General features: G+C 40.9%; 7 protein-coding genes and 1 pseudogene across 8 annotated transcripts in view; 4 read left to right on the forward strand and 4 right to left on the reverse strand.

Annotated features, from left to right (window-relative positions):
• LOC124336054 overlaps positions 1-14,829 on the forward strand; it is a 570,649-nt pseudogene that overhangs the window by 535,182 nt on the left and 20,638 nt on the right.
• Positions 1-14,829, forward strand: part of LOC124336181 — a 455,543-nt gene that overhangs the window by 198,862 nt on the left and 241,852 nt on the right. The gene's annotated exons all lie outside the window — the stretch shown is intronic.
• Positions 1-14,829, reverse strand: part of LOC124336700 — a 580,524-nt gene that overhangs the window by 101,436 nt on the left and 464,259 nt on the right. The window lies entirely within an intron of this gene.
• LOC124336267 (alpha-(1,3)-fucosyltransferase C-like) lies at positions 809-2,898 on the reverse strand. Its single transcript, XM_046790004.1, has 3 exons — positions 2,040-2,898; positions 1,565-1,974; positions 809-1,501 (listed from the first exon to the last, which is right to left on the reverse strand). The coding sequence occupies exons 1-3, from the start codon at positions 2,223-2,225 to the stop codon at positions 889-891; spliced, it is 1,209 nt and encodes a 402-aa protein (XP_046645960.1). The 5' UTR covers positions 2,226-2,898; the 3' UTR covers positions 809-888.
• On the reverse strand, positions 3,255-8,433 carry LOC124336232 (alpha-(1,3)-fucosyltransferase C-like). Of its 2 annotated transcripts, XM_046789958.1 has the most exons (9): positions 8,325-8,433; positions 8,150-8,261; positions 8,023-8,084; positions 7,673-7,901; positions 7,532-7,601; positions 7,403-7,465; positions 6,573-7,341; positions 4,695-6,505; positions 3,255-4,403 (listed from the first exon to the last, which is right to left on the reverse strand). In XM_046789958.1, exons 8-9 carry the CDS (start codon positions 4,893-4,895, stop codon positions 3,297-3,299), a joined length of 1,308 nt encoding a protein of 435 aa, XP_046645914.1. In that variant the 5' UTR covers positions 4,896-6,505; positions 6,573-7,341; positions 7,403-7,465; positions 7,532-7,601; positions 7,673-7,901; positions 8,023-8,084; positions 8,150-8,261; positions 8,325-8,433; the 3' UTR covers positions 3,255-3,296. The 2 variants fall into 2 exon arrangements, with proteins under 2 accessions (XP_046645914.1, XP_046645912.1); XM_046789956.1 differs by having other exon boundaries at positions 7,403-7,601.
• Positions 8,578-11,296, forward strand: LOC124336155 (RNA-binding protein Pasilla-like). Its single transcript, XM_046789846.1, has 5 exons — positions 8,578-8,837; positions 9,172-9,312; positions 9,374-9,559; positions 9,639-10,512; positions 10,588-11,296. Exons 1-5 carry the CDS (start codon positions 8,681-8,683, stop codon positions 10,949-10,951), a joined length of 1,722 nt encoding a protein of 573 aa, XP_046645802.1. The 5' UTR covers positions 8,578-8,680; the 3' UTR covers positions 10,952-11,296.
• Positions 11,705-13,202, reverse strand: LOC124336337 (UBX domain-containing protein 1-B-like). The gene is made up of 4 exons (XM_046790106.1): positions 12,988-13,202; positions 12,700-12,897; positions 12,148-12,636; positions 11,705-12,086 (listed from the first exon to the last, which is right to left on the reverse strand). The coding sequence occupies exons 1-4, from the start codon at positions 13,038-13,040 to the stop codon at positions 11,858-11,860; spliced, it is 969 nt and encodes a 322-aa protein (XP_046646062.1). The 5' UTR covers positions 13,041-13,202; the 3' UTR covers positions 11,705-11,857.
• On the forward strand, positions 13,365-14,747 carry LOC124336477 (synaptobrevin homolog YKT6-like). The gene is made up of 4 exons (XM_046790305.1): positions 13,365-13,764; positions 13,834-13,934; positions 13,998-14,168; positions 14,237-14,747. The coding sequence occupies exons 1-4, from the start codon at positions 13,572-13,574 to the stop codon at positions 14,372-14,374; spliced, it is 603 nt and encodes a 200-aa protein (XP_046646261.1). The 5' UTR covers positions 13,365-13,571; the 3' UTR covers positions 14,375-14,747.

Raw genomic sequence — 14,829 nt, forward strand, 5'->3', positions numbered from 1 at the left:
ACAAGAAAAGCAAGAAGCAGGGGATAAATCTGCAGGTAATGAAAATGCAATTACGGAAGTGATCCATCGGAATCTTATTCACCTGGGCCCAGAGTGTTTTATGACTGGCCATCATCAAGCTGATCAACCTACTCAGTTTTTCAAAAAGTTCTAGACTACCCTCCGAGAGATAACCCTCTAAGAGATATATAGTTAATTCACACTACATCTTTATACTATGCTAGGCTGCGTGTAGGAGCAGCATTCAGACATTTGCTAGATTATGATTAGGAATTAAAGGCAATGGTTGCTGTTATAAGCCATCCGTTTCCTCATTAACATCCAACACTCAAAAATTTGTTGATGAACATTGTGCCAAAAAATCAATAAAATTTTAACCATGAACAATAAAATGACTGTTTGTCTCCGTCCTCTGACTCCTCTCAACTTTTCCCAGTGACCCAGTCTAAATAACAAATATTCCATAAAACAGTGATAAGTTTCTATTCTTCTTTCTTTTACCAAAACGACCACACAACACACACTGAAAAACAGCTTAAACAAAATGTCTCGTCGTCTGCAAAGCAACAAGCCATCTAGTAGTAGCAACAGCAACTGTTTCCATTTTTAATTAATTTTTTTGAAATTTCGGCATTATGTTCGAAAAATTAAAGTAGTAAAATACAGTGTTCCCATCTTTACAGTTTTAACTTATGCGTTTTTTCAACTTATGTGAGTAGAATTATTAAATTTGAATGAATTTAAAAATACATATCACATTTTAATATTTAATTTATTTTACTGTGGAGAGGTTAATCTCTCTTCGCAATTTTTCTGAAACGAAATGTATTTAATGATTACAAAAAAGTTTCCAACACGCTCCCTTTACAAATATCAACAACAAATTCTTCAAAAATATTTGGTTGAATTATACTCGCATTCCGATTCGTCCAACATCCACCACCGTTTAATATCCGGATAAACTTTGGACGGTAGACTCTCGTTGTGAGCCAATTGGCACAAGTCACACCAACCCGACATGTCAGTCTTGACGACTCGGAAATCTTTTTTCCAGTCAAAATAACTGGCGTACAGCGTGTCGGAATTGTTCAACAAGATTAGATAATCGGCCAAGGCTTTGGGAGATGCGAAATCTCTGGCGTTGATGTAAGAATGAGGCGGCCCGAAATGACTGTAATCGGCGCCGCCGAGGACGATCGGGACGGCGTCGTGAAACAAGGGCCGGGTGAATTTCTCCGTGACGTAATCGGGACACCAAGAATTTTCGAAGGCCAGGTAGAACTTGTATTCGGCGCGCAACATGGCATAGCAATCGTACGGGCATTCACTCGAGCAGTTGCCAAATATGTCGACGGGGACATACTGGCCCAGCTGGCGGGCGTACTCTTCTCTCCGGATTTGAGTGGAACAGTGGCTCACGAACCAAGTAACCAATTTGCTTTTCCCTCGGATAATTGCGGCCAGTTCCGCATCCTCGTCAGATTCGTTTTCAATTTTCGTCCTGTCGGTTGTCGACGATTAAATTTAAAAGAGAAAGAATTTAATTGAAATAATATGATTATACTTGTTAACGACAGATCCGTAATAATCCCGGAGAAAGACGTCCGAGTCACGCCTGTAGGTCATCGTCCAGTTGAAATAGTTGTACCTAAAACGGGGGTTGTCCATGATGGACAATTTGGTGCTGATTGGCGATTCGATGTGAAGGAAAACGAAACGCTGATGCGGTTGGCGGTTCAACGGCATGTCTTCCAACGTGTCGATGCGGAGGAGGACGACTTCACTTTGCCGGAGGAGCGACATGTCGGCCGTGAAGAGGCAGGAAGTGACGGGACAGTTGAACGTGATGAACGGATTGTTGGACAGCTCGGGAGTCATTGCGTTCCACAGTAAAATTATTTTCAGTGGCGGTTTTTCTGATGAATTTACAACTGGTGTCAGATCACCGTAATCGTAACGATCCTCTTTTAAATCCTGCAGCAAAAATTCAGATGATTTAAATAATCAGCTAATCATTTTATTAGAATTAAAGAGCAAACCTGAGAATCGTCGGTGTGAAACACACGACTGGGATAAGTAAAAACATTTGATTTCTTGTCGACGTTTTGATGATACATTAACAAGAGGAGGCACGCAGTTACAAAGATGATAAAAGTAACAAAGTTTAGTTTGATCAACGCATTTTTTCTCATTGCGCCACGTTCCAGGATGCTTCTAGAGCCCATCCTGGCACAAATAATCAACCTCTTCGATCACGCAACGATGAAAAACTATGAGCTAATACTAAACACGACTTTTAACTGCGATTACTTAGAAAAGTTAGAGGGATGAGGGAAAGAGGGAAAAGGATACAACTTGAATGGACTACTTCAAAATTCCCTTATGTCAGTCTTCTAGTGGAACGTTAACTGCCACGCTAATGCGGTACTAACGAAAAAGTATTGTGAGCCAAGATGGAAAGTGCCACGGAAGCAAAAAAGCTAAAACACCTGAAAAGTGTCTTTTAAAATAATCTACCTAGCACTTTGTTGATGTACATTTTCAAATAAGTTTACCGATAATAAGTCCTGGATTTACCTTCTTTATCGATCTATTAGCTACAATTTTGCTGTTTAAAAACCATTTTTGCACTCAAAAATTGTGTTTGAAAGAAAAGCTTTTTGAATGGGGAAGACTGTAACAACGCCATTTTTCTACACTTGGGACAAAGAGAACTAAATCATTACGTAAAACACAATTTTTCTATTGTCGATCCTGCAATGGAAATGCAATAAACTTTAACGAATTACAACAGGAGACTTCAAACAGTGTATAGATCTCCGTAGATCTCCGCACAAAGCCGGACAGGCACTGGAGTCTATTTGGTTTTTTCTTAGGTAAGAAACAACCGAATCAGTCCACAAGGGGCGTTCAATGGAGGTTGGGACAGGTAAAATAGAGTAAAGGTTAATTCGTTTTCATAACCCCGTGCCAGTATTTTCCGTAAATATCCTATTCCACGTCATCCCAAGGTTATCCGACATTTCATGTAATGCACTTCTGTCGGTATTTAATAGTCTGTCAATGGGAGTGAATCTCATTAAAAAAATATCTCGTGTTTCTTTAATAAGACTGTCAATCATTTCCCCTAAATATTGGGAAACTTGAACCCCTAGGCTAATTTTAAGTTTCATTTTTCAAAACGGCCTAAACGAAAATGGACCAATAAAGTTTTTCCCTTTTTTGAGATTTAAAACGACTGAATTAAAGAAAATACAATTTTAAATAAGACAATGAATAGAATAATGTATTTATGTTCACATTTTCACGAGCGGTAAAATTCCAGTCGAATCGTTCTGACATTTCACTTCGTCAATCCACCAGTTTTTGATGTCTTTGTAAATTTTCGGCTTGTAACTGACGTCGTGAGCCATTCGACACAAGTCGCACCAGCCACTTTTGGGAGAGAGAACCGCTTGGTAGTCTTTCTTCCATTCGAAATATTTCGAATAGAATTCCGGATTCCGGTCCAGAAACAAAAGGTACTGGCCCAAAGCTCCGGCCGACGGGAAATCCAGCGCGTTGATGAAGGAATTTGGTGGCGCCAGAGCCTCGTAATCGGCTCCACCCAAAACTATCGGCACAGTGTCGTAATCCAGCACTTTGTAAAACTCCGGCGTGACGTAATCGGCGCACCAAAATTCCTCGAACGCCAAATAAAATTTGTAGTCGGCCCGGATCGTGTTGAAACTGTTTTGGTAGCACTCAAAATCGCACGACAAATTGCCGCACTGGCCGTAAACGTCAACCGGAACGTGTTGGCCCAATTGGCGGGCGTATTCCTCCCGACGGACGGAAGTGTGGCATTGTTTCGGGAACCAAGCCGCCAGTTTCTTTTTGGATCCGATCCGGGACACGGCCCGCGCTCTGACGGATGGTCTCTTCATCAGCTGGAGCGGTGAAAACATTTTCTTAGTTTTCCTCCCTCGACCCATCAATTCCGGCGCATTTTTGATGGCTCCAAAGGATTCACGGAAGACAATATCCGAGTCACGACGGTACGTCATGGTCCAGTTGAAAAAGTTGTACCGGATGCGATCGTCTTCGGTTAGTGCGGATATTAAACTATTCAATTCGATGCTGGCGTGTCGGGCCACAAAGACGAATCGCTGGTGAGGCTGTCGATATTCGGGCAAGGCGTCGTTAAGTTTCGTTTCATTATTGGCGAAAAAGAGAACGACGTGGCTGTGATTTAATAGCGATCGATCCGGCGTGAAGATGCAGGAGGTGACTGGACATAATCCGTCGATTAGCGGCTGATTTCCCATGACGGAATCCCATTCGTTCCAGTACAAAATGATTTTCAAACGATTGGCATCCTCTTGGAATTCTTCTTCTTCAATTTCTTCTTCCACTGGGGTATCCTGCATTCAAATTAATAGTTTAGAAAATCATTTCTCCACCGTCTTAAATATCCTGCGGGCTTCTATTCTCTGACATGACAGGTCCAGCATGCAACCCCGAGATTCATTTTTAGACAGAGTAGTTTATTTCTTTAATTATATAGTTGGGATTCAGTGGCTTAAATTTCCTCAAGCTACAACCCAAAAACGACCTTCAAAAATACAGCCGGACAAGAATAATATGCACAACCTAACTGTATAGACTTCAACCAAATAACAAACACGTAAAATCGAAGGTTTAAGTTGACTTACTTGGTTATTAAAGAAGATATCCATGACTGCTGATGCTGGAATTAAAGAAGAAACTGAACTCTCGACACTATTTCTTGTAAGAGTCGATTGCGTTGTGTAGAAAACGCCGCCAATCACCACCAAGACTAGAGCGATCTTGAATAGTCGCCATTGAGCCACTAGTCGAGCGCTGTTGAATAATTTATTGACGTGTAACCGCATATCGAAATGAATATTGACAAACGGTCTCCCGCTAGGAAATAAAACTGTACACTACTTCAACTCACTAGACACTGTCGGTTGTTAAGATTGTAAAGAAAGTAACTTAGTTCTATAGCCTTACGGGCATCAAATTTATGCACCGGTTGTTTATTGGAGGTGATGAAGACGATCGTGTGTTCTATTGCCTCCCGGATATACTTGGCTCAAGTTACATTTTTAGAAAAATTGTTGCCCTCTAGCCTCTTCTTGAACCTATGGCTGTAGAACATTACACTCCAATTACGCAATAAAAAGATTGACGCGATTTTAATACAAATTAATCAATTTTACTCCTTAAAATTTAAGTAGCTATTACAAACTAAATTGAAATCGATGAAAACAAATTTACAAATCACTTAAATCAATACATATAAGTTCTCGATAAAGAAAAAGATTTAAATAAAATTTGTTTCGCGGGCTGCCGTTAATGGACAGTTTTCAGCAATCAACGTTGAAAGCAAAGTTTTCCCAGTGACGCTTATATAACCGGGAGATTCAAAAAAGGTTTTGTTTCGATGGAGGATGGTGGCTATCGAGTCCCACGTCATCAAAACGGCTTCTTGAGCATCGACCACTGTTTTGATTAACTGCTTCACAGACTGCTCGTTCACTCCTCCGACGCCATTTTCTTTCAACCGAGAAAACGATCGTTTAGAGAACAACGTGTCCAGTGGCTGCAGGAAAACGTCCCGCTCTTCGCTCAATCGGACGTCGACGCACTGATTATTCCCAGGATCCAGCAGCCCGTTATCTTTGAAATTACAAATGCGTTCGAGACTGGCGTCGAGGGCCGTGGCGAACGGTTCCGCTTGTAGCTCGTCGCCGGCTTCAACGAGTTTCAGGATCAACATGTCGATCAAATGATGGCCGTGTAGCAAATGGAAGACCTTGTTGGACGTGCTGGTTTCGTACTCGACTCGATCGTTACGTCTGACGACGAAAAAATTTTGCCACTTGGATCCAGTCAAAGGTTTTAACGAGAGAACAGAGTCCAGATCGAGATAGAGTCCTCCGCCTCTGAAAAGTGACATGGCTCGCACATATTCGGAGAGGTAAAACTCCGGCTGGCGACTTTGCTGCCATTGGCCTTCCGTGAACCAAGGCTCCAGTGTCGTGTCGTTGAAATATTCGGCCTCGTCATAAGAAATCACTTCGACATTGGGGTAGTGTTGCAGGACAGTCTGCCAAGGAGTCAAACTGCTGTTAGTGTCCAGTAATTTCTGTTGCTGGTCATCGTTCAATTCTCTGCGGGACACAAACAGTTGAATTTCGCGGTGGGGATTGTTTTTGGCAGCCGATTCGACAGAGCAGCACTGGCGAGCGTTCAAGTCGCCGTAGCCGGTCGTATCGTGCATGTAAATTCGCTGACTGTCGATCGCTCTTAGCTCAGTTATTTTCCACTGAGAAACACGAGCTGCGTGTTTGGTTATCCCTTGAATAGTTGCGTCGTTGCGATGATCAAAAATTAATTGATGTCCATGGAGACGATCTTGAACGACGAGCCAAAGGTGACAGGCGCAAATGATGGCCAATAAGGCGGCGGTGAAGAAGACGAGGAAATTGTAGAGTCTCTGGAAAATATAAAAGAGTTAGTTCCCAATGTTTTATTTAGGGAAGATTCACTAATGAAGGACGTACCATGATGAAGATTCCATGTAACTGAGGTCTATTGATGAAAGTGTAGATGTGTGCAGCTGTTCTGAAACAAAATGCTGGGATACGTGGTTAGGAACCCTTGATCACACGACATGTACGTTGGGAGAAATGAGACTGTTCAAGGCGCCAGCCAATGGAAGCACATCTGTGATTAAAGAAACTCCGCCCTTAGCACAACTTTTGAAAATGCCCTTGAAAACGCACCCTAGGAAATGTCATATTTGCTCTTTTTAATTTGTTGTTAGCTTAGTATAGCGTTGCCGTTAAACCGATTCACTTTAAATGAGTTTTCGCATAGTCGAAGTAATTTTCGCTCGCTAAAATTGTTCAGATTTAATTTGACACAATAGCAACCACCGGCAATTTAACTCGGAAAGGAACTGCTGTCTCTACAACCAGCCTAATAACGATACCAATTTAAGGAATTAACTGAGATGCTCCATTGCGATTTTGCCACTTGACGAAAGGCGGATTTAACCATTCCTTATGTACACACCACCACACTTTCACATCGACGCCCGAGATTTCACACACAAACTGTTGGTTGAATATGTAATTCAATTGTCAGATGTCGGAAGTTGGATCGTTATTCCCTATACCAGAAGTTTGCATTTGCATTTTAAAAACTCACGCTATCTTCTCGTTTTTCCACTGGCTAGCAGACTGTCGTTTCCCCAATCAGTAGATGTCTTGTGATAACTCATCTTCACGCCGCTTTAATTGGCAGTAATTTGCGCCTGCCAAAATTTGCCTAAAAAAAATTATGAATTATTCGCTGCATGCTTTCGGAAAATCATAAAAAAGTAAATTACCCATGATGAATGAATCGAGTCGAATGAATTATCGTCCACTTCTTTCAGGTCGAGGTAATCAAGCTTCAAGCACATCTAAAGAAGTTAAAACCCGATCAAATTCTTCCCAAGTCTGATCTGTTTGTTTACCTAAATCCTTGTCTTTTGGTATTGCAACCATTTAATTCTTCTAGTTTGGAAATGGTAAAAACTAAAAAGCCTTAAGAAAGGAGTAATGAAGCTTTAGACTGATCGAGATCATTAAGTTAGTAAAGATTTAATTGTATTCACCTAAAAAAAATGAAACATACCAATGCACACTGAGATTTTTCCTGTCAACAGCTGAAATAAAAATGCAGTTACATAGATTAATAGTTTTTTTAAATGGAAATGAGATTGTCACAATGTTCAAGCGCTTGCTGAGGGTATGGCCTGAGCGGCTGTTTCAGAAGTCTGGGTTGATCGATTCTTTGCTTCCTTCAATAAATAATTTGCAATAAATTCTAGGGGGTCTGCTGGTCTAAAATAAAAATTAAAAAATTCAATACACAGATAATTCATCTTTACATCACATGTGTAGGTATTCTCATATTCTGACAACATCGTAAGTTCCTGCTCTTGTTGTAAAAACTTAATCTCACCTTTCTTTAGCCACAGCAGACATTGCTTGTAAGACAACGGGAACTACGGCTTGATCCAAATACTGCATACAAGAAGATTTCTATTAAAAAACAAAATTTGACAGCTGTTGTTTACAAATAACTATACCTGTCTAGTTGGCATAGTTTGATGATCTACTCGTGCTTTCTTCGATTGGCCCGCTTCTCCGTTGTCTTTATCGGAAGTCGGCATGGTGTCAGGTGGAAGCCAGAGCAAATAACTAAATATAATTACAAATTTAATGATATAACTTATCCTAAATCAAAAAGCAAGTTTGACATACCAAATGACCGACGCTTTTAATTACCCGCGTTCCGCGTAGTGTTTGTTGCTGAAAACAGCTGACTGTAGTTCCGAGGTGAAACGATCTTTTTCGAATTTGATCATCAAAAATTTTAAACTATACAAAATGTAAATAAATTTCTTCGATAAAAATATTTAAAAATAAAATTTTAATCAACTATCGTATTGATTAAAGAACATTTCGAAAAAAATACTGTGCAAACACAGCGTTGAAGTTTCCGTCCCCGTGAGAGAAGTGGAAAAAAAATTCTTCCAGCTGATCAGCCGATTCGTGATGGGAGCTGTGTTGAGTTATTTCTCTTCGTATGTTGCCGGGTGTTAATAGTTCTTAAAAATATGGCCTCGACCGAATCAGACACGCGGACATCGCGAGAGGATTCGATTCGAAGCCCCAAATTCGACGATGATGATTCGCCCGAGCACTCGGAGAGGAAAAGGCCCCTCGATGGAGACTCGGATCTCAGTGATAGGAAAAAATCTCATTTTACCGGAGGTGAATTGCCGAGCTTTTTCCTTATTATTTATTGACGTCGCCGTTCGTCTTCCTCATCATCTTTCCTGCTTTTGTTATTTGGTTCGAGTGTCGTCGCCTGATACAGTCACTTTTGTCACCTGCATGCTGATATAATAGTGAAAGCACACGAGTTCATTGGACTCAAGGTCATTTATTGAGGTTCATCAATAAGTGACTGATTGATCAGCTGTACTTTTCTTAGTGTGATATAACAGTGAAATTCCTGCGCCCTCTGACTTATATCCTGATTATTTGGAGTCTAATACCATGGCTGTTGATTCATTTGTACTTCATGCTGGTTATCTCATTTCAGATGGGAGCATTTATCTGAAAGTCTTAGTACCAAGTGTGGCAGCTGGAGCAATAATTGGCAAAGGTGGTGAGACTATTGCTCAAGTCCAAAAGGAAGTCAATGCCAGAATAAAAATGTCAAAAGCGAATGACTTCTATCCAGGTAGCATACCATTTTAATATAGTTGTAAATTTCATGTCTTAATGTATACTTTTACCTACAGGTACAACAGAGAGAGTCTGTTTAATTAAAGGGACTACAGAGAGTGTTATGTCCATGCTAACATTCATCTGTGAGAAAATAAGAGACAAGCCAGATCCCAATGCCAAGCCAGCCATGGACTTTGACAGCAAGACTCCAGCTGAGAGAGACAAACAGGTCAAGATTCTTGTGCCCAACAGTACAGCAGGTCTGATCACCTTGACACTTTCATTATAATATTGAGGACAGTTTGCAAGTTTGAGCTTTGATTTTTCTCTGTGTGACAGGAATGATCATCGGTAAAGGAGGCAGTTTCATCAAGCAAATTAAGGAAGAGAGTGGAGCCTATATACAAATTTCCCAAAAAGCCAAAGACCAGGCTTTACAAGAGAGGTGCATCACTGTGATTGGTGATTCAGACTGCAATAGGAAGGCATGCTGCATGATTCTCTCGAAAATTGCCGAAGATCCTCAAAGCGGTTCCTGCCTCAACGTCAGCTATGCGGAAGTGACGGGACCTGTAGCCAACTTCAACCCCACCGGATCGCCTTACGCTCATAATGGCGGTGGCGGAGTTGGAGGCAATGGGGGTGTCGGAGGTAACGGCAATTCAGGCGGATACTCTCCTGTCCACAACGGCAACAACGGAGCCTCACCTTACTTAAACAACATGAGCGTTAACCTCAACATTGGTGTGGGTCTTTCACAACCCAACCCCGCCATGCTCAGCCAGCTCATGGATCACCTTCGTTCATCCCTAAGAAACGCTGGGTACCCGGAACAGAGCCTATCAGAGGTTGGCCAAGCCATCAACACCTTGGCAAGTTATGGCATGATTGGCATGAACTTTAGTACTCATGGCAATTCGGCTGTGGATAGCGTGGCCAACGTTGCCGGCAGCTGGATTAATCACAACGTGTCGGCATCTGACGGTGGCCACGGTGTTCCATCGAGTTCACCCGGTCCATTTGGACCGATCGGCTCGTCACCTCATCGCTACAACGAATCGTCTTTCGACCCTTTCCGAGGACGTGGCAGCTACCAAACTCCCCTGCCTTTGAATAATAACTCGTTTGGATTGGGCTCGCCCCATTCGCCGGTTGCTCAAGATCGCACCAGCGACTCTATCAATACGTCACCAAGAGGCTCTGAAAACTCCAGGTATAAACGTCTACTTTGAAGGATCATTGACAAATTTCCATTTTAAATCCAGGGGATGTTTTTTAAATTTGAAAGGGCCGAGTTGCAAGTGGGTGAGCACATAGTGGGTGCCATTTTAGGTCCGGGCGGCAAGTCGTTGCTGGAAATCCAGCATTTCAGTGGGGCCAATATTCAAATCTCCAAAAAAGGGATTTATGCGCCGGGGACGCGCAACCGATGGGTGACCATCAGCGGAACCCCAAATGCCATCAGCACCGCACAATACCTCATCGAGCAGCGGATCAGCGAAGAAGAGGCCAAGCGGGCTCGCCACCACAGTAGCACGGCGCCAATTCTAAATCCGTCATCATCCAATAGCTCCACAACCACCGCCGCCGTTCAATCCATCGTTCCAATCATCCCTCCACCGAGCGCCCTCCATTCGGCCATGCCTATATAGGTGACCATTGATGTGAACATGCGCACCCTCGACTTAAAACTTGACACATCTATACCAAACCCCCTCCAATCCCAAACTCCCCCCCCCCTCTCCTCATTTTTCCCCTCTTTACAAATTCATCATTAAAGTAGTAGAGATTTTTATTTCTTCACCTTTTTCCCTCTTCCCTATCCCCATATTGATCTGGACTTGTTACAATTGAGTCTAGATTCACCCGGAAGGAAAAAGTGGTTGTGCGCTGCTCAGGCTAATCATGCTGCCGTGAGCGGGAGGAGGAAGGAGGAGGTTTACGTCCTGACGATTTCTTCCAATGTACAGAGGGAAAAAAGCAAAAACAAAACAAAAGAGGTTAACTAAAAATTACTGTAGGAAACAAAAGGAAGTAGACCTGGTTTAGTCACGTGGTGTGGATTTTGTGTCGACACTTCCGATTTCTTTTCTTTTCTCTTCCCACGGCTTGCTTTTTTTGGTTTTAAAGAAGGCAAAGAGGGGGAGAGAAAGTGAGACATTTTGTCAGACGAAACCTGTCAAAGTGCCTTGGACTGTTTTGACTTAGCATTATGTTGTAATAACGAGCCCTAGACAGGTATAACAAAAACCGCTATAACCTTAATGGAACGGCGGGTGATACGCGATTTGTTAGTAGGAATAATAAAACAATCATTCGAAGGTGATGAGAAACAGGTGTAGGTATCTATCAAATCGTGCAAACATCAAATTTCAAAAGATGAGAAAAAAAATTAAGTAACTTCGTGACTCTTACAATCTTATGTGTAATTATTTCTGAAACCCGCCTCTTTCTCCCCCAACACACTCTTTCACTCGCTCGACTTTGTTATCAGATACAAATACAAATTAAATCTCAAGATGAGATAAAAAAATTCGTTTTTCAGTCTTTTATAATTCTCATGCTTTTGATACCATCAAAACAGCACTTGGAACTAATCCTAGCACATCGAGTGGCTTCTCGTACTCTTCTTCGGTAAATACTTTTCTAGGAAAATTTGTCTGAATCCGAAATGGTTCCGGCAATCCGGCATTTACATCGGTCCTATTCATTTGAATGAAGAGACGAACTGAAGCTAGCTGCTCCTTAGCACCAAATGTTTGCGTCATTGTCGATCCATTTGGAAGTCTGGAAGAAATAATAAAGAGTTATGGAAGAGGGACTTGCGTCATCCAGAATGATTTATAACCTTATTTGGATTTTCGTCTCCTTATAGTCCTTGGGCTGATTGGGTGTTGTCGGTGCCGGAGCCGGAGCCTGAACTGGAGGAGCTACATATGGCGTATTGGTTGCGTCACCGGCTTTCTGTTTTCGTGCCAATTTATCTTGTTCAATTTGTTCTTTCACTCGCTGTCTGGCTTTTTTCTCTTCTTCTTTCTCGCGCCTCCGTTCTTCGGCAATCTTTCTTATTTCATCCTCTTCGAATTTCTTTTTTATATTGAGAAGCTCCTTGCCTGACTGTATTCTTCTTTTTTCTTGCTCCAGTTGTTCGGCCTTTTCTTTCTCTTCGCGTTCTTTGCGCTTCAACTTCATCAACTCCTCCACTTTCCTCAGTTGTTCCTTCTTTTCTTCTTCAGTGAGAGGCTTCTTTTCATCAGTAGATTCTGAAAACTGGCTGTGACCGGTTTTCGCAGCATGAAATTCTACCTCTTCATTTGTGCGAAATAGTCTATTACATCTAGAAGAAATTTTAAAAAACATATGTAAGAAATTCAATGGTTGACTTGAGTTCCATACTTACTCATCACATTTAATAGATTTGGCAGTAACAGCAGCCATTTCAGCATTTGATGCTTCAGGTTGAGCAGCAGCATTTGGTTCTTCCTCTTTCATTTCTTGATTGTTGTCAGTTTGTTGATTGAATTTCTCACTGTTCACAATCAACCAATCCATTGCAGCTTCAATATTTTGGTCTCCAGTTTCTTTAATAGCCTTTTCACTTTTCAAATTTCAAAGAAATATAACAAAATATTAAGTTGCCATTTAAAAAAAATATAATAGGTATCAATTATTTGGAATTAAAACTTACGCTAACTGTTCAGAAAATCCCATTTCTAATAACAGTTGAAGATTTGATGACATTTTCGGTATTTTTTTCTTCGAAAAACAACAGAACAGAGGTATGTCGTCCGACTAGCGCTAGCAATGTCAGTATGTTATTAAAAAAGTGACGATGAAGCCTCTTCTGTTGGTCTGATTTTGCCCCAAAGATTTTTGTAAAATTTTGTGTTTTTTGTATTGAAATTTACATTGAAACCAAATGTTTTATTTCTCAAATTATTAGTAATTCTCCTAAAAAAGTGTTTTCTTTCTTGCAATTAACTATAATTCGCCAAATTAGCGCGGGGAAACAGCTTATTTTACGTTTATCCGCTAGAGGCGGTGTATTCCGATGCAACAAATGGGTTCTTCGGCCATTCCCGTTGTTTTATTGAACTTTTTCTCTTGTTGGTTGTCACTTTTTGCAGACTTCTATCGGATCGGATTTAACCGCTTCTGAGGAAAAACTCAAGCCGTCCACTTGAACCTTTAGTACTAATTAACAAAGGCCTCTCCCCTTATCAGTAAGACGATTGTTGGAGGATCTTATATTTACTAGTCAAATCTAGAAAAATGGTGAAGCTGTATTCTTTAGCGATTTTACATCGCAGCGAGCAAGGGTCACCACAGCTACTTAGAGCGGCTTACGACCTCTCAAGTTTTGGATTTTTTCAACGAAGCAGCGTTCAAGAATTTATGGCTTTCACTGCCAAGATCTTGACTGAAAGGACAAGTGCTGCGTCCAGACAATCGGTGAAACAAGGAGGTATGTATGCAAAGAGTCATCATAAAACTCAATGTACATTATAAATTAAATGTTATTTCTTTATTGCAGAGTATATGTGTCACATTTATGTGAGAGCAGATGGACTCTGCTGTGTTTTGACGGCAGATCATGAATACCCACAGAGGGTTGCTCATACCTTGTTAACCAAAGTGAGTGCTTCTTGTACGTATGTTGGTTGAATTGAAATGATGAGATATTCTTAATTACGAAAGGTGCTTGATGATTTTGCTGCTCGGGTGGAATCATCCCTTTGGATAGAAGGAAATGCTGCCTGTGCAGCTTATTCTGGATTAGAAGCATCTTTGGCAAAATATCAAAATCCCAGAGAAGCAGATGCTCTAACTAAAGTTCAAGATGAACTAGATGAGACTAAGATTATTTTGGTAATTTAAGTCTTAAAGTTTCAATCTGTTTTAATTTTTTTTAAACCAGTCATGTTTGATTGTCATAGCATAACACAATTGAAGCTGTATTGCAAAGGGGTGAAAAACTGGATGACCTTGTATCAAAATCTCAAGGACTGAGTGATGCATCAAAAATGTTCTATAAAACAGCTAGAAAAACAAATTCATGTTGCAATTTTGGATAAGTTCTCAAGAAATGTTTATTTGATCACATTCTTGGAATGGTACTATTACTTTATTTTTTGAAGATGGTCATAATTCACATTCCTGAATGAGTTGAAATTGAAAGACATATGGTACAGTTATAAATTCATTTTTAATTTTTGAAGGGTGCCCAATAATTGCTGTGAACTTTTCTGTCCCACTCTGTTCCCGTTATGCGACAGCACTCATTTTCTGTTTCTCATAAATGTATCATATCGTAAATGATTGTGACGCTAATGTTAGGTATTTCGCTGACGTTGCATGGATTGTCGTCTCTATGATTTCATTTCACAGCTTGCATCTGTGCCGCAGGTCCATCGATGTAAAAGAAATAAATTCTTCTTAATCAATTTATCAATTTGTCGCGTTCGTGGTTTATATGGTTTTGTTGCTCAAACCGATTCAAACGTAAACCGCTGAGAAGATTTTTTTAAAG

The sequence above is a fragment of the Daphnia pulicaria genome, chromosome 4 (assembly GCF_021234035.1).
Source record: "Daphnia pulicaria isolate SC F1-1A chromosome 4, SC_F0-13Bv2, whole genome shotgun sequence".
Classification (NCBI taxonomy): Eukaryota; Metazoa; Arthropoda; class Branchiopoda; order Diplostraca; family Daphniidae; genus Daphnia; species Daphnia pulicaria.

Excerpts from the sequence above, each read along its gene's own strand:
- LOC124336232 (XM_046789958.1), bottom strand. The coding sequence starts at position 4,895 with ATGCGGTTACACGTCAATAAATTATTCAACAGCGCTCGACTAGTGGCT. Across the intron at positions 4,404-4,694 it reads ATATCTTCTTTAATAACCAA|GATACCCCAGTGGAAGAAGA; the intron begins GTAAGTCAACTT and ends ATTTGAATGCAG.
- LOC124336267 (XM_046790004.1), bottom strand. The coding sequence starts at position 2,225 with ATGGGCTCTAGAAGCATCCTGGAACGTGGCGCAATGAGAAAAAATGCG. Across the intron at positions 1,975-2,039 it reads TTCACACCGACGATTCTCAG|GATTTAAAAGAGGATCGTTA; the intron begins GTTTGCTCTTTA and ends TTTTTGCTGCAG. Across the intron at positions 1,502-1,564 it reads TACGGATCTGTCGTTAACAA|GACGAAAATTGAAAACGAAT; the intron begins GTATAATCATAT and ends GACAACCGACAG.
- LOC124336337 (XM_046790106.1), bottom strand. The coding sequence starts at position 13,040 with ATGTCATCAAATCTTCAACTGTTATTAGAAATGGGATTTTCTGAACAG. Across the intron at positions 12,898-12,987 it reads GGATTTTCTGAACAGTTAGC|TGAAAAGGCTATTAAAGAAA; the intron begins GTAAGTTTTAAT and ends AAATTTGAAAAG. Across the intron at positions 12,637-12,699 it reads AAATCTATTAAATGTGATGA|ATGTAATAGACTATTTCGCA; the intron begins GTAAGTATGGAA and ends AATTTCTTCTAG.
- LOC124336477 (XM_046790305.1), top strand. The coding sequence starts at position 13,572 with ATGGTGAAGCTGTATTCTTTAGCGATTTTACATCGCAGCGAGCAAGGG. Across the intron at positions 13,765-13,833 it reads ACAATCGGTGAAACAAGGAG|AGTATATGTGTCACATTTAT; the intron begins GTATGTATGCAA and ends TCTTTATTGCAG. Across the intron at positions 13,935-13,997 it reads CTCATACCTTGTTAACCAAA|GTGCTTGATGATTTTGCTGC; the intron begins GTGAGTGCTTCT and ends TAATTACGAAAG.
- LOC124336155 (XM_046789846.1), top strand. The coding sequence starts at position 8,681 with ATGGCCTCGACCGAATCAGACACGCGGACATCGCGAGAGGATTCGATT. Across the intron at positions 8,838-9,171 it reads AAAATCTCATTTTACCGGAG|ATGGGAGCATTTATCTGAAA; the intron begins GTGAATTGCCGA and ends ATCTCATTTCAG. Across the intron at positions 10,513-10,587 it reads AGAGGCTCTGAAAACTCCAG|GGCCGAGTTGCAAGTGGGTG; the intron begins GTATAAACGTCT and ends TAAATTTGAAAG.